Source organism: Gorilla gorilla, chromosome 20 (genome assembly GCF_029281585.2).
Source record: "Gorilla gorilla gorilla isolate KB3781 chromosome 20, NHGRI_mGorGor1-v2.1_pri, whole genome shotgun sequence".
Classification (NCBI taxonomy): Eukaryota; Metazoa; Chordata; class Mammalia; order Primates; family Hominidae; genus Gorilla; species Gorilla gorilla.
Window position 1 is genome coordinate 46286952 of NC_073244.2, and position 19613 is coordinate 46306564.

Here is a 19613-nt window from a genome sequence, read left to right on the forward strand (position 1 = left end):
TTATTTCAGGACGGCAAATTTGGGTTATATTTGCACATCAATCAATGTAATTCACCACATTAACAGAATAAAGGAGAAAAACCATATTATTATCTCAGTAGATACAGAGAATGCATCTGATAAAACTCAACATTCATTTATGGCTCAAAACCTTTGGCAAACTAGGAACAAAAGGAAATTTTCTAAGAAGATAAAGTGTTTCTATTAAAAACCTAGGGCAGGCCGGGCACAGTGGCTCACACCTGTAATCCCAGCACTTTGGAAGGCCGAGGCGGGTGGATCACCTGAAGTCAGGAGTTCGAGACCAGTTAGGGTAACATGGCGAAACCCCATCTCTACTAAAAATACAAAAATTAGCCGGGTGTGATGGTGGGTGCCTGTAGTCCCAGCTACTTGGGAGGCTGAGGCAGGAGAATCATTTGAACCCAGGAGGCGAAGGTTGCAGTGAACTGAGATTGCGCCATTGCACTCCAGCCTGGGCAACAGAGTGAGACCCTGTCTCAAAAAAAACCCAAAAAACAAACAAACAAACAAAAACACCTAGGGCTAAATTATACTTCATAGTAAAATACTAAGAATAACACAAGTATTTCTGCCATCAACTTTTCCATTCAGCATTTTACTGGAGGTAAGATACAAGCAAAAAATTAGATACAAGGTCATATATTAAATATGATTTATATACCAGCAACAAAGAATTAAAAGATGAAACTTAAAAGATTACTATAGGATAGTATGAAAAAATTAAATACCTAGGAATAAATATAATAAAAGATACATGAGTCCTCTACATTAATAACTTCACATTATTGGGAGAAATTAAAGAAAGACTAAACAATGAAAGTATTTGCCACATTCACGGATTGGAAGACTAAATATTGAATATATATTGATTTACCCCAAATTTATCTTTAGATTCAATAAAGTCCCAATTAAAAAAAAAATAAGAGTTTTGGGGTGGAAACTACAAACTGATTCCAAAATTTGTATATAATGGGCCAAGAATAACCAAGACAATCTTGAAGAACAAAGTTGGGAAACACTACCACATATTGTGACTTATTGAAAGGTATAAAAAGACACTGTGGGCTGGGTGCAGTGGCTTGTGCTTGTAATCTCAGCACTTGGGAGGCCAAGGAGGGCAGATCACTTGAGGTCAGGGGTTCGAAACCAGCCTGGCCAACCCCTTCTCTACTAAAAATATAAGAATTAGCCGGGCATGGTTGTGGGTGCCTGCAATCCCAGCTACTTGGGAGGCTGAGGCAGGAGAATCGCTTGAATTTGGGAGATGGAGGTTGCAGTAAGCTGAGATTGTGCCATTGCACTTCAGCCTGGGCAACAGAGGGAGACTCCATCTCAAAAATAAATAAATAAATAAAAGAAAAAAAAAAAAAGAAAACCAAAGACACTGTGGCATTGGGACAAGGATGGATAGATAAATTGTATCCAGGGTCCAATCAGGAGACAGAAACATCAGTGTCTACATTGTCATGAGCCCATGGGCCTGAGTAGCTTGGTCTCTAGATTCTACATGTGGCCTCCCCCTGAATATCAGAAGCCTGTGCAGACAAGAACTAGGTCATTGCTGTGTCCCTAATATCACCTGCCCAGGGCACACTCAGAGGAAACACCAGGGAATTCTTCCTGCATGCGCATCTCAGCAAGCCAGTGAGGAGACCTTTTCCTTAGCAGAACCACCATGAAGGCTTATGGGCTGGGAGACAGAGCCTGGTTTTCTGTTGGAAGGTAACCCATGAGCCCAGGTGAACACAGAAAACAAAGTCTGGGTGGGGGTCAAGGGCAGGGCTACGGCCCTGGTCCTGTCACCTGCAGCTGGAGGCCAAGGGGCAGGTGAGCCACCTGTTGTTCGTCCACTTGCCGGGCTGGTAAAAATCAAAGATGAGGTATGGCTGGTGAATTTCCTTGACGGGGTTGCAGGGTATGTGGCAGGCTTCCACCTGCAGTTCGGGCCACATGCGGCTGAATTGCATCTTCTCATCTCTCAGATACAGCCGGCAGGGCATGGGTTTTTCCACGGGCTCCTCAATGTAGCAGTACCCCAGGCGTCTGCACTCACCCAGTTCCCCACAGCGGTTACAGTCCTGCCGGGGTCCCAGTGGGTAAAGATGAGTACCTTGCCATCCAGGATCAGCGTCTCATTCTGCAGGGACTTTTGGTCCAGGCTCTTGTGCGTAACATGAAGGGTGGTGACAACCTGGAAGTCGATCTCATATTGTACCATGAGGGTATCATCATTGCCCTGGCAGCGATAGAGGCCGGTCTGGGAGGGCTGAGGATTGGTCAGTTGAAGGCTACCCCCAGGCAGTTTCCTTATGTCAGGCATTGAATTAAGCAATGCCCCTAAGAATGGAAGAGAAGTACCAGAGTGCCATGGGATGGTCACACTTCAGGACAGCATCACTGCCTGAGAGTAGGGCTCGCTGGCAGAGGTCCTTGTAGGCACAGCTGATTAACATCTAGGCCCACAGAGTGGGGCAAGAAAGGCTAAGCAGCCACAGGGTGTCCAGCATAGTGGACCAAGGCTGTAGAAGGAGGCTAGGAACTCCCTGGCCATTGTGAAGTCACTCACAAAACTCAAGGATCAGCCTAGGCAATGGAATGAATCTTGATCCACTGTGCTTCCAGGAGTACAATTCAGTTCGTGTCATCAAATGGCTTGTCATAGGTTGTAGGGTCGAAGGTCAAATATCCACATGAGCTAGGCAGGAAACAAAATGGGTGAGCTTAAATCAGAACAAACGAACTACAAAGGCAAAGTTTTGGCCCTCCACATACCCAATATATAACGATGGAATGGGACAAAATGACTTTATGACCATCAGAAAGTGGAAGAAGAGCCAGGGCCCAGTGGCTCACACCTGTAATCCCAGCACACTTTGGGAGGCTGAGGCGGGTGGATCACCTGAGGCCAGGAGTTCAAGACCAGCCTGACCAACATGGTGAAACCCCGTCTAACCCCGCCTCTATTAAAAATACAAAAATTAGCCAGGTGTGGTGGTGCATGCCTGTATTCCCAGCTGCCTGAGAGGCTGAGGCAGGAGAATCTCTTGAACCCGGGAGGCAGAGGTTGCAGTGAGCTGAGATCACACCACTGCACTCCAGCCTGGACAACAGAGAAAGACTCTGTCTCAAAAAAAAAAAAAAAAAAAAAAAAGAGAAAGAAGAAAGAAAGAGAGAGAGAGAAAAGAAAAGAAAGAGAGAGAGAGAAAGGGAAGACACACAGAAATCACTGCTCTGTACCACTTCTGCAATCCAGTGGGAAAACATTACAAGGACCGCCTATCTTGAAGATGGGAAAGATTCCTTAACTAGCACCGAAGCAGCTCCTTGGTGTGTGTGGGGAGGGTAGGGGGATTCCCAAATCATTGTTCTCTGTGGGTCATGTCTCACTCTCCAGGGAAATATCTCCTTTTCTCATATTCTCCTTGGCTACATCTGAAGATGTGCCCTCGTTGAGACATCAGCAGTTTACTCAGCCTGCTTTCTGTCTCCCACAGTTTGGGACCTACGGTTCTTATAAGCCTCCAGTCAACTAAATATGTAAACAAACAAACAAACAAACAAAAACACACACATAGCCGTAGTTCTGTTCGAGATGTTCTCAGGCTGGGCACGGTGGCTCACGCCTGTAATCTCAGCACTTTGGGAGGCCAAGGTGGGAGGATTGCTTGAAGCCAGGAGTTCGAGACCAGCCTGGGCAACATGTTGAAACCCTGTCTCTCCTAAAAATACAAAAATTAGCCAGGTGTGGTGGTGGGCTCCTGTAATCTCAGCTACATAGCAGGCTGAGGCAGGAGAATTGCTTGAACCTGGGAGATGGAGGTTGCAGTGAGCCAAGATCACACCACTGCACTCCAGCCTGGGCAACAGCACAAGACTCTGTCTAAAAAAAAAAAAAAAGATGTTCTTATCCTCTCTCTCTTTCTGTCTCTTTCTCATTTCAGGTACCTTAAACTCTGTCAGCCATCCTTGGCGAGCTATATCTCTTAACTCTCTTTCATGGAGACATTTGTCCACCTGAAAGCGTTTTCTGGTAGTATCTTAATTCATTCAGAGAATTTTTAAACAATGGGTAATAATTATTTACCTAGGCTTATACTTCTGATTTTATCCTTGTCAAAAGCTGAATTCTAATTGGACTTTATCTCTCAAAGCCCTTCTCAATTTTTAGCTAACTTTGGCCAACTTATACTGCTAACATCTTATATTCCAGCAGCTTCCTTGAAAGCTACAAGTCCATTAAATACATTATCTGCCTTCCAGAGTATCTCAGGCAACAGCCTCCATCCTTCTGGTTTCAAATAAGTGTCTTAGTCCCAAAGGTATCTAAGCCAATGCTGTCTTTTTATTTTTGATTACCTCAGCACCCTACTCCTGATACTATTTTGGTATCAATCTAGATAAGTTATTTGCTACTATAATAAACTTCCAGCCAGGTGTGGTGGCTCACGCCTGTAATCCCAGCACTTTGGGAGGCTAAGGAGGGCAGATCACCTGAGGTCAGGAGTTCGAGACCAACCTAGCCAACCCTGTCTCTACTAAAAATACAAAAAATGACAAAACCCTGTCTTTACTAAAAATACACAAATTAGCCAGGTGTGGTGGCATGCACCTGAAGTCCCAGCTACTTGGGAGGCTGAGGCAGGAAGATCACTTGAACCCAAGAGGTGGAGGTTGCAGTGAGCTGAGATCATGCCACTGCACTCCAGCCTGGGTGACAGAGCAAGACTCCATCTAAAAAAAAAAAATTTCCCCCCAAATCTCAACCACATAAAACAAGAAAGGTTTACTTTTTACTCATTGTGCATTGGTATTGGAATCACTCAGGAATCCAGGGTGATGGTGCAACTGCCATCTCAAACATTTTCAGTTTCTTCCAAGGAGAAAGAAAGAGCTCTCTGTAAGATTTTGGGTCTACATTAAATGCTTTGCCCTTAAGTAACACATGACATGTCACTTGCTCACAAACCATTGGCTAGAAACAGCTACATGACACCACCAATCCACCAAGCCAAGAAAAGAAATGGAACTCTAGCTGGGCGCCGTGCCTCACGCCTGTAATCCCAGCACTTTGGGAGGCTGAGGCAGGCGGATCACGAGGTCAGGAGATCGAGACCATCCTGGCTAACACCGTGAAACCCCATCTCTATTAAAGATACAAAAAAATTCGCCGGGCGTGGCGGTGTGCGCCTGTAGTCCCAGCTGCTGAAGAGGCTGAGGCAGCAGAATGGCGTGAACCTGGGAGGCGGAGCTTGCAGTGAGCCGAGATCGCGCCACTGCACTCCAGCCTGGGCGACAGAGCAAGACTCCATCTCAAAAAAAAAAAAAAAAAAAAAAAAATGGAACTCCACTATTTCCAGGAATCTTTTGGCAAATGGCAGTAATGATTTCCATGGCTAATGTCTATTACAAGGGATTTTTCCTCTGGTGTTCTCCTTTATATCACAGAGTTAAAACCATTTCCAAAATCCTCACATCAGCTCTCCCCTAAAGTTCTACTGGCCAGGATTGGGGCCCATGCCCAGGTCTAAACCAATCTCTGAAAATAAATGAAGCTTACATCGTTGGCTTAAACCAATTAGAATTTGTTCCCTAGGATTGGGTAAGGTCAGCTTTTTCTTAGCAGAAAAGCCACTGAAGACCCAAACAAAATCAGGGTTTTGTATGCAGGAGAGTTGTAGAAAAGAATGCTGATTTGGTTTAGCCAACCATGTCTTCCACAGCATTGACTGATGGGAAAATATTAGTTGTACCAGAATTGTGCCAGGCACTGTGTGAGCCACATGACCCCAGGCAAGTTGCTGAGACTTTCCTTTTTTTTTTTTGAGACAGAGTCTCACTCTCTAGCCCCCAGGCTGGAGTGCGGTGGTGCAATCTTGGTTCACTACAGCCTTTGCCTCCCAGGTTCAAGCAATTCTCTTCCCTCAGCCTCCCAAGTAGGTGGGATTACAGGCATGTACCACCATGCCCAGCTGATTTTTGTATTTTTAGTAGAGACGGGGTTTCACCATGTTGGCCAGGCTGGTCTTGAACTCCTGACCTCAAGTGATCTGCCCGCCTCGGCCTCCCAAAGTGCTGGGAATACAGATGTGAGCCACAGCACCCGGCCAGAACTACTGGAGACTGGTTAATTTATAAGGAAAAGAGGATTAATTGACTCACAGTTCTGCATGGCTGGGGAGGCCTCAGGAAACTTCTAATCATGGTGCAAGGCGAAAGGGAAGCAGGCACCTTCACAAGGTGGCAGCAAAGAGACAGCAATTGGGGAACTGCCAGCTACTTTTAAAGCATCAGATCTCATGAGAACTCCCTCACTGCATGGGAGAAACCACCCCCATAATCCAATTACCTTCCACTGGGTCCCTCCCTTGACCCATGGGGATTACAATTCAAGATGAGACTTGGGCGGGGACACAAAACCAAACCATATCACTCATCCACCTTGCACCAGACACCAAGGATCCAGGCTAAGTCCCTGACCTCTTGGAGCTTACATCCTAGTGGGGATGTATTAGTCAGGATAGGTTAAGTTATGCTATGTAACAAAGGATTCTAAAATCTTAGTGGCTTAATAAAATTTTTTTTCATGCGACATGTCCAAATTTGGCTGGGGAGAGCTCTACTCCACAAAGTCCCTTCAGATACTGTGGCTAACAGAGGTGGTACCATCTGCAACATCATTAGTTGCTATGGCAGGATAAGGGAGTATAGCAAATCATGAACTGGCAATTGAATGCTTTGGTCAGTGATATGGTTTGGCTGTGTCCCCACCCAAATCTCATTTCATATTGTAGCTCTCATAATCCCCACGTGTCATGGGAGGGACTCGATGGGAGGTAATTGAATCATGAGAGCAGGTTTTTCCCATGCTATTCTCATGATAGTGAATACGTCTCACAAGATCTGATGGTTTTTTTCTTTCTTTCTTTCTTTCTTTTTTTTTTTTTTTTGAGGGAGAGTCTCACTCTGCTGCTGCCCAGGCTGAAGTGCAGTGGCACGATCTCAGCTGACAGCAACCTCTGCCTCCCTGGTTCAAGCGATTCTTGTGTCTCAGCCTCCTGAGTCACTGGAATTACAGATGTGCACCACCATGCCCAGCTAATTTTCATATTTTTAGTAGACAGGGGGTTTCACCATGTTGGCCAGGCTGGTCTTGAGCTCCTGACCTCAAATCATCCACCTGCCTTGGCCTCCCAAAGTGCTGGGATTACAGGCATGAGCCACCACGCCTGGTGAGATCTGATGGTTTTATAAAGGGCAGTTCCCCTACACACGGTTGCTTGCCTGCCGCCATGTAAGACATGCCTTTGCTTCTCCTTTGCCTTCCGCCATGATTATGAGGCCTCCCCAGCCATGTGCAGCTCTGAGTCCATTAAACATCTTTTTCTTTAGAAATTACCCAGTCTCAGATATTTCTTCATAGTAGCATGCAAATAGACTAATACACAGATGGTAAACAAATAAATGACTAATAAAACATCGGGTCATGGTAAATGCTTTGAAGAAGAAAAAAGAAGGCGCGAAGAGAGATTGGGGATGGAGACTATTAGGGGATGAATTGTGACCCCACCAGTTCATATGTTGAAACACTGACCCCCAATACCTCAGAATATGATTGTATTGGGAAACAGGGCTTTTAAAGAGGTAATTAAGTTAAATAGGGTTGTTAGAGTGGGTTTTCATCCAATATGACTAGTGCCCTTAAAAGATGAGGGAATTAGAACCCAGGCAGAGGGATGACCATGTGAGGACATAGTGAAAAGGGAACCATCTGCACACCAAGAAGAAAGGCCTCAGAATGAAACCAAACCCGCCAACACCTTGATTTTGGACTTCTAGCTTACAGAATTGCGAAGAAATAAATTTCTGTTGTTTAAACCACCCAGTCTCTGGTGTTTGTTATGGCAGCCCTAGCCAACTAATATAGAGACTATTTTATTTTTATTTATTCATTTGTTTTGAGACAGGGTCTCATTCTGTCACCCAGGTTGGAGTGCAGTGGTGTAATCATAGCTCACTGCAGCCTGAAACTCCTGGGTTCAAGTGATTCTCCTGTCTCAGCCTCCTAAGTAGCTAGGACTACAGGGACGTGCCACCATGCCTAGCTAATTTTTAAAATTTTTGGTAGAGATGGTAGACTGGATAAAGAAAATGTATACACCATGTAGAGGCTTGTCTTAAACTTACGGCCTCAAACTATCCTCCTGTCTCAGCCTCCCAAAGTACTGGGATTACAGGTGTGGGACACCATGCCCAGCCTGTGGGGAGAGAGGTAGGTGAGAAGAGAAGGCTTCTCTGAAGAAGTGACATTTGAGCAGACCTATATAAGATGGTTATGAAGATTCACACAGTGGCTCATGCCTGCGATCCCAGCACTTTGGGAGGCTGAGGCAAGTGGAGCACCTGAGATCATGAGTTTAAGACCAGCCTGGCCAACATGGTGAAACCCCATCTCTACTAAAAATACAAAAATTATCCAGGTGTGGTGGTGCACGCCTATAATCCCAGCTACTCAGGAGGCTGAGACAGGAGAATTGCTTCAACCTGAGAGGTGGAGGTTGTAGTGAGCTCAGATTGTGCCACTGCACTCTAGCCTGGGTGACAGAGTGAGACTCTGTCTCAAAAAAAAAAAAAAAAAATCCAGAGAAAGCAAGGTCTGAACTAAGCACACCGCACATGCAAAGGTCTTGAGGTGGGAACAGGTTTGCTATGTGAATACCCGTCAGCCAAAGACAATCAGGCATGCACCTATGAACAAAGTTAGGTTTTTTGACTTGCTGCAGTGAGGGCAGATGTACACCATGGGGAATGGTGTGGTGTCTCAGGAAGAAGGTGTCAGAGAAGACTAACAGAATTTGGGCTGTGTTGTATGATTGTGGGAAGGATTCAAAGAAGTGGGGATTTGCTTTGGGTTGGGTGCTATCAAAAAGTGTAACCAATTCTTTTTTTTCAAACTTTTGATTTTAAGTTCAGGGGTATGTGTGCAGGTTCCTTACAGAGGTAAATTTACATCATGGGGGTTTGTTGTACATATAATTTCATCACCCGGGTATTAAGCCTAGTACCCATTAGCTATTTTTCCTGATCCTCTCCCTCCTCCCACACTCTGCCCTCTGATAGGCTCCAGTGTGTGTTGTTCCCCTTTATGTATTTGTGTTCTCATCATTTAGATTCCACTTATAAGGGAGAACATGCAGTATTTGGTTTTCTCTTTCTGCATTAGTTTGCTAAGGATAATGACCTTCAGCTCCTTTCTTGTTCCTGCAAAGGGCATGATTTCATTCTTTTTTATGGCTGCATAGTATTCCATAGTGTATATGTACCACATTTTTTTAATCCAGTCTACCATTGATGGACATTTAGGTTGATCCTATGTCTTTGCTATTGTGAATAGTGCTGCAATGAATATAAGTGTGCATGTGTCTTTATGATAGAACAATTTATATTTCTGTGGGTGTATACCCAGTAATGGGCTTGTTAGGTTGAATGGTAGTTCTGTTTTTAGGTCTTTGAGGAATTGCCACACTGTCTTACATGCTAATTAACACTCCCACCAACAGCGTGTAAGCATTCCTTTTTCTCTGCAACCTCGCCAGCATGTTGTTTTTTGACTTTTTAATAATAGCCATTCTGACTGATATGAGATGGTATCTCATGGTGGTTTTGATTTGCGTTTCACTAATGATTAGTGATGTTGAGCTTTTTTATATGATTCTTGGCCAGATATATATTTTCTTTTGAAAAGTGTTTGGTCATGTCCTTTGCCCACAACGAGTGTAACCAATTCTATCTTTTCTAGAAGGTGAGAAGAATGGAGCAAAGCTAAAACTGAAATTGGTAAAGAAACAGCAGCCATTCAGATCAGCTGAGAGAAGGGGATGCTTGATATTTTGTGGTTTGGAGAGTGTTCCTGTTTTGTCTCTGTGCAGGCATAATTACAGAGCAGTCTTGTTTCTATCTAGATGCATCACAGTCACAGAGAGGCCTTTGTTGTTGTTGTTCTGTGAACATTGTTCACCTTCAACAGGAGAACATCATGACCTAGCAGTGCATTCTAGACAAGCTGCTAGCAACACCAAGACCCAGTTGTTACTGTTAGGCCAGCTCCCAGCTGTTAGAGGCTGCTTTCTCTTTCTTACATAGATGAGGAACTTCAGTGAAGTCTCTTCCAGCAATGAAAGACTGATCAAATGGCTTTCACTCTGTGACCCTCCATTTCCTTATTTTCAAAGGATTTTAATTGTACTGGCCACATAGGGCTCTTGTGTGAATTTGATGAGATGTTATCTATAAAGTATCAGCCAGTATTATTATCTAGGGGTTAGCAATATGGACTCATCCTCCAAATATCAGAGTTCTGTGTTGGGACTCTGGATTACTACTTCTGATCGTGGTTGTGCAGACACAGGGGGTGGGCCATGATTGGCTTAATCCCCACCAGCTGAACTGGCTTCCAGAAGGTATAAAGGGATAGCCACTGGATTTTCTCCCCTTTTGTTCCCTTTGGAAGGTGGACATTTAGGGATTAGGACATTCAAAAGCAACTGTACTACAAGGGAATTTAGAAAGTCACTGCACAAGCTCAGGGAAAGATGCAAATTCAGAAAAGACCTAAGATGATCATAAGCTTTCATTTTAGGTTGATCCTAGCACAGATACATCTTATAACAATAAACAAACAAAAAAACCAGCAAACCCTGGGGAATGGGGAAAAGCTGATTTCCAGAGTTAGCACATTGTAAGATTCAAATGTCCATTTTCAACAAAAAAGTCACAAGACATACATACAAAGAAACAAGAGAGTATGGCCCATTCAAAGAAAAAATAAATAAACAATACCTGAGGAAGCCCAGGTGGTAGACTTACTAGACAAAGACATACATAACTGTCTTAAAGATGCTCAAACAGCTAAAGGAGACATAGACGAAGACAGAAAAATGATGTATGAACAAAAGAAGAATATCAGCAAAAAGACAGAAAATGCAAAATGGAACCAAAAGGAAAATTCTGGAGCTAAAAATACAATTACTGAAATAAAAAATTCACGGAAGGGGCTCAAAAACAGATTTGAGCAGGCAGAAGAAAAATCAGCAAACTTCGTGACAGGAAAATTTATTGAGTCTGAGGGACAGGAAGAAAAAAGATTAAAGAAAGCTGAACAGAGCCTAAAGGATCTGTGGGACACCACAGAGGAGACCAACATACGTCTTATGGGAGGTCCAGAAGGAGAAGAGAGAGAAAAAGAGGAAGAAAGAATTGTAATTTTAATAAATAAGGTTGAAAACTTCCCAAATTTGATGATAGACATGAATCAACAAATCTAAAAACTCAACAAACTCCAAGTATGAAAAACCCAGAGATTCAAGCTGAGACACATTATAATCAAACTGTAAAAAGCCAAAGCCAAAGAAACAATCTTGAAAGCAGCAAGAGAGAAGCAACTTGTCACATTCAAGAAATCCTCAATAAGATTATTGGCAGATTTATCATTAGAAACCTTGGATGCCAAAGGCAGTGGGTTAATACACTTGACATGCCAAAAGAAGAAGAAGAAAAAAAAACCTATCAACCAAGAATTCTATAGCTACCAAATCTATCCTCCAACAATGAGGAAGAAGTTCAGATATTCCTGGATAAACAAAAGCTGAGGGAGTTCATTACCACTAGTCCTTCCCTACTAGAAATGCTAAAGGAAGTCCTTCAGGTTGAAATGAAAGAGTGCAGACAGTAATTTGAAGACATGAAGAAAAAAATAAAAATCTCTGCTAAAGGTAAATACATGAGCAATTATAAAAGCTACTGTTATCATAATTTGAGTTTGTAATTTCACTTTTTATTGTCTACATGATATAAAATAAAATGGATGAAAACAATTATTAATCTTCATTATTGGGAGAACAATGTATATAGGTGTGATTTGTGACACTGACAACAGAAAAGGAATGACAGAGGCCAGGTATGGTGGCTCATGCCTATAATCCCAGCACTTTGGGAGGCAGAGGCAGGTGGATCACTTGAGGTACCTGAGGTCAGGAGTTCAAGAGCAGCCTGGCCAACATGGCGAAATCTCATCTCTACTAAAAATAGAAAAATAAAATTAGCCGAGCATGGTGGCAGACACCTGTAATCCCAGCTACTGGGGCGGCAGAGGCAGCAGAATTGCTTGAACCCAGGTGGCAGAGGCTGCAGTGAGCCAAGATTGCACCATTGCACTCCAGCCTGGGTGACAGAGCAAGGCTCCATCTCAAAAAAAAAAAAAAAAGAAAGAAAAAGGAAAAGGAGCGACAGAGCTATATAAGAGCAGAGTTTATATATATACTATTGAAATTAAGCTGGTATAAATGTAAATTGGAGTATTATAATTTTAGGTTTTATATATAATATAATCTCCTCTATAATGACAAAATAAAAAGCTACAAAATATACACAACTGGAAATGAAAAGAGAATCAAAACATTTCACTACAAAAAAAAATTAAACATAAACAGTAATGGAGAAAATGAGGGACAAAAAGCTATAAGGTATATAGAAAACAAGTAGCAAAATGGCAGTAATTTTGCTGATAGTCATTTCTTTAAATCAAGACGGATATTTCCAGAATGTATTTTTAAAAACCACCCAACAATATGCTGTCTATAAAGGATTCATGTTAGATCCAAAGGCACAAATATGTTCAAAGCAAAAGATATGGAAAATGATATTCCATGCAAACAGTAACCAAAAGATAGCTTGAGTGGCTATGCGAATATCAGACAAAATAGACTTTAAATCAAAACAATTTACAAGAGACAAGACAGACATTACAAATTAATAAAAAGTTAAATATCTCAATAAGATGTAACAGTTATACACATTTCTGCACCTAATAACAGACCTCAAAATATAAAGCAAAAATTGATAGACTCAAAGGAGAAATACACAGTTCTACCATAATAGTTGGAGAGTTCAAAATCCTGCTTTCAATAATGGATAGAACACACAGACAGAAAGTAAGTAAAAATATAGTGGACTTGAACAACACAAAAACCAACTAGACCTAACAGATACATATGGAACACTCACCCAATTAAAAAAAAAATCCAAGTGCACATGAGACATTCTCTATGATAGATGACATGTTAAGGCATAAGTTAAATCTCAGTAGATTTTAAAATACCTATCAAACGAACTATTTTCTTTGATCACAACAAGATAAAGTTAGAAATCAATAATAGAAGGAAAAATGAACATTGACAAATATGTGAAAATTAAACAACATTCTCTTAAAAAACCAACAGGTCAAAGAAGAAATCACAAAGGAAATCAGAAAATACTTAGGGACAAGTAAGAAAGAAAACAAAATATACCAAACTTATGAGATGCCCCAAAAACAGTGCTCAGAGGGAAATTAACAGCTATTAATGCCCATGTAAAAAGAATAACTATCTCAAATTAATAACCTGACTTACATCTTATGGAACTAGAAAAAGTAGAGCAAACAAAACCCAAAGCCAGCAGAAGAAAGGAAATAATAGAGACTAGAGCAGAAACTCATAAAATAGAGAAAGAGAATAGACAAAAAATCTATAAAACCAAAAGTTGGTTTTTTGAAAAGATTAACAAAATTGGCAAACCTTTGGTGAGACTGATGAAGCACCAAAGAGAGAAGATGCAAATAACTAAAATCAGAAATGAAAGTGGCAATACCACTAATCTTAAACCACCTAGCAAAGAAAAATCTTAAACCAGATGGCTTCACGAGTTAGTTCAACCAAACATTTAAAGAAGAATTCACACAAATAATTTTCAAACTTCCAAAAAATTGAAGAGAAGGAAACACTTTCTAACTCATTCTGTGCAGCCAGTATTACCATAATACCAAAGCCAAGTAAAGAAATCACAAGAAAAGAAAATTACAGACTAATATCCCATATGAATATAGATACAAAAATCCTCAAAAAAAATTAGCAAATCAAATTCATTAGCATATTAAAAGGATTACTCAAATATCCAAGTATGATTTATGCAGGAATGCAAGGGTGGTTCAACATAAGAAAATTAATCAATGTAATACATCACATTATTAGAATGAAGGTAAAAAACACACACATGATCATCTGAATTAATACAGAAAATGTATTTGACAAAATTCAACACACCTTCATGATTGAAAAAAAAAACAAACAGAAAACTAATCATACAGGGAAAATTCCTCAATGTGATAAAGGGTATTTATGAAAAACTCACAGCTAACATCATACTCAATGGTGAAAGATTGAAAGCTTTCCCCCTAAGATCAGGAATAAGACAAAGATGGCCATTTTCACCATGGCTATTGAACACTGTATTGGAAGTTCCACCCAGAGCTATCAGACAGAAAAAGGAAATAAAAGTCATTCAGATGGGAAAGAAAGCAGTAAAACTATCTCTATTCACAGATGACACGATCTATGTATAGAAAATCCAAAAGAATTCACAAGACAGCTACTACAGTTAATAAACAAGTTGCAGGGTACAACAAGATCAACACACAAAAATCAGTCATGTTTCTATGCACCAGCACTGAACAATCCGAAGAGGAAATTGAGAAAACAATTTCATTTACAACAGCATCTAAAACAATTAAATACTTAGGAATAAATCTAACCAAGGAGGCGAAAGACTTGTACACTGAAAATGACAAAAGATTGCTAAAATAAGGCCTGGCACGGTGGCTCAAGCCTGTAATCCCAGCACTTTGGGAGGCCGAGGCGGGTGGATCACGAGGTCAGGAGATCGAGACCATCCTGGCTAACACGATGAAACTCCATCTCTACTAAAACTACAAAAAATTAGCCGGGTGTGGTGGTGGGCGCCTGTAGTCTCAGCTACTCGGGAGGCTGAGGCAGGAGAATGGCGTGAACCTGGGAGGCGGAGCTTGCAGTGAGCTGAGATTGGGCCACTGCACTCCAGCCTGGGTGACAGAGCAAGACTCAGTCTCAAAAAAAAAAAAAAGATTGATAAAATAAATTAACAAGTATCTAAATAAATGGCATAATTGGCAAGATGTGTTCATGGACAGAAAGACTTAACATTAAAAATGTCAATACTACCCAAAACAATCTACAGATTCAACACAGTGCTGATCAAAATTCCAACGTCTTTTACCAAAGAAATGGAAGCAGATCCTCAAATTCATATGGAGTTTTAAGGGGCCCCCAATAACCAAAACAACACTGAAAGAGAAGAATAAAGTTAGAGGACTCACACTTCCCAACTGTGAACTTACTACAGAGCTACAGTAATTAAAACATATGGTACTTGCATAAGGATAGGCGTATAGATCAATGAAATAGAATACAGAACCCAGAAACAAACCCTCACATATATGATTAATTGATTTTTGACAAGGAAGCCAAGACCACTTAATGGGAAAAGGACAGTGTTTTCAACAAATGGTAGAGGGAAAACTGAATATCCATATGCAAAAAAATGAAGTTGGACCCTTCTACCACATACTAAAATTAAAATGGCCCAGGCAGGGTGCAGCGGCTCACACCTATGTGAGCACTTTGGGAAGCCAAGGCAGGTAGATTACTTGAGGTCAGGAGTTCGAGACCAGCCTGGCCAACATGGTGAAACCCCATCTCTTCTAAAAATATAAAAATTAACCCGGTGTGGTGGCACGCACCTGTAATCCCAAATACTTGGGAGGCTGAGGCATGAGAATCAGTTGAACCCGGCAGGTGGAGGTTGCAGTAAGCGGAGATCACACCACTGCACTCCAACCTGGGCGACAAAGTGAGACTCAGTCTCAAAAAATAAAACGAAATAAAATAAAGTGGCTCAAAGACTCAATTTATGAGTTAAAACTATAAAACTCTTAGAAGAAAATATTGTTGAAAATCTTCATCACATTGGACTTGGCAACAACTGCATAAATAGGATACCAAAAGTACAAGGAAGAAAAAATAGTAGGTAAATTGAACTTCATCAAATTAAGAACTTTTGTGCACCAAAGGACACTATCAAGAAAGTGAAAAAACCTGGAGAATGGAAGAAAATATTTGCAGATCATATATCTAACAAGGGATTAATATTCAAAATATATATAGAACTCCTACAACTTGACAACAAAAAAACAAACAACCCAATTCAAAAATGGGCAAAGTACTTGAATAGACACTTCTCCAAAGAAGATACACTAATGGACAATAAATTCGTGAAAATATGCTCAACATCATTAGTCATTGGGGAAATGCAGATTACAACCACAATGAGATGCCACTTCACACTAACCAGGATGGCTATAATCAAGAAAATGGATAATAAGTTTTGGTGGGGATGTGGAGAAATTGGAATCCTCGGTGCATTGCTGGTGGGAATGTAAAATAGTGCAGTCATTGGGGAAAACAGTTTGGCAGTTCCTCAAAAGGTTAAAAATAGAACTACCAAGTCACCCAGCAATTCCATTCCTAGGCATACATTCAAAAGAAATGAAAGCAGATATTTGTACACCAGTATTCACAGCTGCACTATTTACAATAGTCAAAAGGTAGAAACAACCTAGGTCCATCCACAAATGAATGGATAAATAAAACGTAGCATATACATACAATGGTACACCAGTCCGCTGTAAAAAGAAATTTTGATCTTACTGCATGCTACATGGTTTCGACATACTACAACATGGATGGACCTTGAAAACATTATTCTTTGTGAAATAAACTAGACACAGGACAAATGTTAGACGATTCCACTTATATGAGGCACCTAGAATGGGCAATTTGGTAAGCAAAGTAGAATAGAAATTACTAGGGGCACAGGTAGCAGGGAATGGGGAGTTACTGTTTAATGGGCACAGAGTTTATGTTGGGGATGATGAAACAGTTTCGGGGATAAAGAGTGGTGATTGGTACACGACATTGTGAATGTACTTAATGCCACTGAATTTTACAATTAAAATGGTTAAAGCGATAAATATTATAGTTTGCATATTTTATCATAAAAATATTTTTTTAAACGATGAAGGGACGTGAACGGGTTGAAATTTTATAAAAAGTGGCCAGGGAAGGTGTCACTGCAATGGTGTCCTACAGGAGGAGGAAGATCATGTGGACATCTGCGGGAAGAGTGTTCTGGCAGAGGGAGTAGCACGGGCGATGGCTCTGAGGACTGTGAGAAGTATATTTGGAAACAGCGAGGAGGCCAGGGTGTCTGAAGCTGAGTAAGCCAGAGAGAGTGGGAGGAGGTGAGATAAGAGGGGGAAGGTCAGTTTCTGCTGAGAGTGAGGAGGAGCCACAGGAGGGCTGTGAGCAGGTGGACGTGATCTGGCTTGAGTTTTAACAGGGCCAGTAGAACAAAGCACGCCTGGGTACCGAAACCAGCCACTGGCCAGTTGGCAACCTGGGGGAGTCTAACGCGAGGAAGCGCCCAGGGTTCCCCCAGGATGCGCTTTCCCTCGCCGCCACCTGTAGACAGCAGAGTCACGCCCAGCGCTGCGCAGGCTGATCGCCGCGCCGCGCCCCCGCCCTCGGTCGCAGGTGGCTCGTTCCGGGAATTCCTAAGCGGAAACCGGTCCCAAGTCCCGCGCCTTCGCTCGGCCCCTTTAAGAGCCAGAATTTCCGGAGGGCTGACCCGGGGCTAGGGATGCCCAGGGGCCGAACCACAAGTTGGGAACGGGTGGGGGAGGTGGCGAAAACTTCCGAAGTGGAATTCCAACTTTTCCTGGCCCTGATTCCCCTTGGGCATCCCTGAGGGGGCAGAGCTTCCCTTCCGGGGACTTTAGAGGGTTCCTCAGGTCATCTAACTGGGAGACACAGGAGGCCCGAAGCGCCCCCCTCCACCCGGTCCGGAGGAACCCCAGTGGAAGTGGAGAAGTCAGGCGCCACCAACAAGCCTCTCCCAGCCAGGACTTTGCTTAGACTCGCTCCTCCCGGCAGGGCGCACCTAGGCGGGTCCATCGCCAGCCGGGGAGAGGGGTTTGGGCAGGGAGGGAACAGGTGAGCGGCGGGACCCGCCCTATCTCAACAGGTGAATCGCTCCAAGTGGGTCTCGGTTGCATGGATCTCGGTGCGCTTCGTTTGGCCGGAGCAGATGGGGGCCGGAAGGGACCTGTGGTCCGCAGGCGCCCTCCCAGCGGGCCAGTCACTTGGTTCGGGCCCTGGGGGACGGAGCGCACCTGGGTCAGCCCACTTCCGGGGAGGGAGGCAGAGGAACCCCTCCCCGCCGCTCACCCCTAAGCCCAGCCCTCGGCTCCCACCCCTGTGTACCTGGGCCGAACCATTCACCGGAGCGCGCAGCGGGTGGAGTGTGGCTCGGAGGACCGCGGCGGGTCAAGCACCTTTCTCCACCATATCTGAAAGCATGCCTTTTGTCCACGTCGTTTACGCTCATTAAAACTTCCAGAATGCAACAGGATGGACTTGGAGTAGGGACAAGGAACGGAAGTGGGAAGGGGAGGAGCGTGCACCCCTCCTGGCCTTGGTGCGCGCCGCGCCCCCTAAGGTACTTTGGAAGGGACGCGCGGGCCAGACGCGCCCAGACGGCCGCGATGGCGCTGTTGGCCGGCGGGCTCTCCAGAGGGCTGGGCTCCCACCCGGCCGCCCCAGGCCGGGACGCGGTCGTCTTCGTGTGGCTCCTGCTTAGCACCTGGTGCACAGGTACGGGGCACGGGGCCTCTGACTCTGCGGAACGGCGGAGGGAACTGTAGAGGGGCATGGATGGAGTTGGAGGCGGCAGGAAGCGGGAAGCGGGGGTCTCAGAGGCTGGGACCTTCCGATCCCCTGGGTCTTGGGCGATCTGTTGCGCGCGGGAGTGAGAGGAATTCCCCATCCGTGCCGGGGAGCGCTCCCCGCGCCCTTATCTGGAAGATAGCAGGAAGTGAAACTCCCTGGACGGTGAGACCCGGAGCGGCAGGGAGAATGGAACTCTTTGTGGGGAGGGAGTGGAAGACCGCCCGATCTCTGGGAAAAGAAAAGCCGGGATGGGACTTGGGCGCACCCGGGGATTTCTAAGTGTTGGAGTAACGGGGAGAGGGCACGGGAGGGCTGGATCACACGCTTCCTAGAGGGACAGAGACGAAGGAACAATGCCTAGGCCTCGGGTGGGTGTGGGACTGGGGACTCCCCATCCCCCGCACCCCACCCACCTCCCGCGGTCTCCGGATTATACGTGCGTAAGAGTCTGGTAGGATGGCTTTACGGACTTGAAACCGACTTCTGCTGGCAGGCTTTCACCTGGATGGGATATTTGGGTGGTGATGAGGTCTTTCCCGAGACACTTGGTTCAGTCATTTGAAATGACTTTAGAGTAGGGTGAGGTGGTGGGAGGCCGATGGAGATATTGTGGGGGCTTTAGTACCTCCATGGCAAAGCAGTTCAAGCAAACAACTCCATGGTTTTCCCTCCAAATTCAAAAGACCCCGGGTAACCTGGAATCCTTGGTAGTCGGTTTTGAAGTGGGGCCTTGGGCACTGGGGGCATCAACATGGCCATCTGGGCTTGCCTGCCCAGGCCACACAGAGGCCCCTTGCTGTGGGTGAATGGCAAAGGGAAGAGGGGACTGGTGTGGTTCAGAGGCCACAGGCTGGGAAGAGGGATGGCGGGCGAGTCCAAGGAAACTGGCCGTGTCAC

At 43.9% G+C, this 19613-nt stretch overlaps 1 protein-coding gene and 1 long non-coding RNA gene across 7 annotated transcripts in view; one reads left to right on the forward strand and one right to left on the reverse strand.

Annotated features, from left to right (window-relative positions):
- LOC129528497 (uncharacterized) lies at positions 1-18458 on the reverse strand. The gene is made up of 2 exons (XR_008673724.2): positions 18252-18458; positions 1-2719 (listed from the first exon to the last, which is right to left on the reverse strand). It is a non-coding gene; the product is annotated as an uncharacterized lncRNA (long non-coding RNA).
- LSR (lipolysis stimulated lipoprotein receptor) overlaps positions 18389-19613 on the forward strand; it is an 18805-nt gene continuing 17580 nt past the window's right edge. For all 6 annotated transcript variants that reach the window (XM_004060507.4, XM_019016307.3, XM_004060505.3 and 3 more), the window contains exon 1: positions 18389-18641. In XM_004060507.4, the coding sequence (XP_004060555.1) occupies positions 18389-18641 (253 nt within the window). The remainder of the gene's footprint in view (positions 18642-19613) is intronic.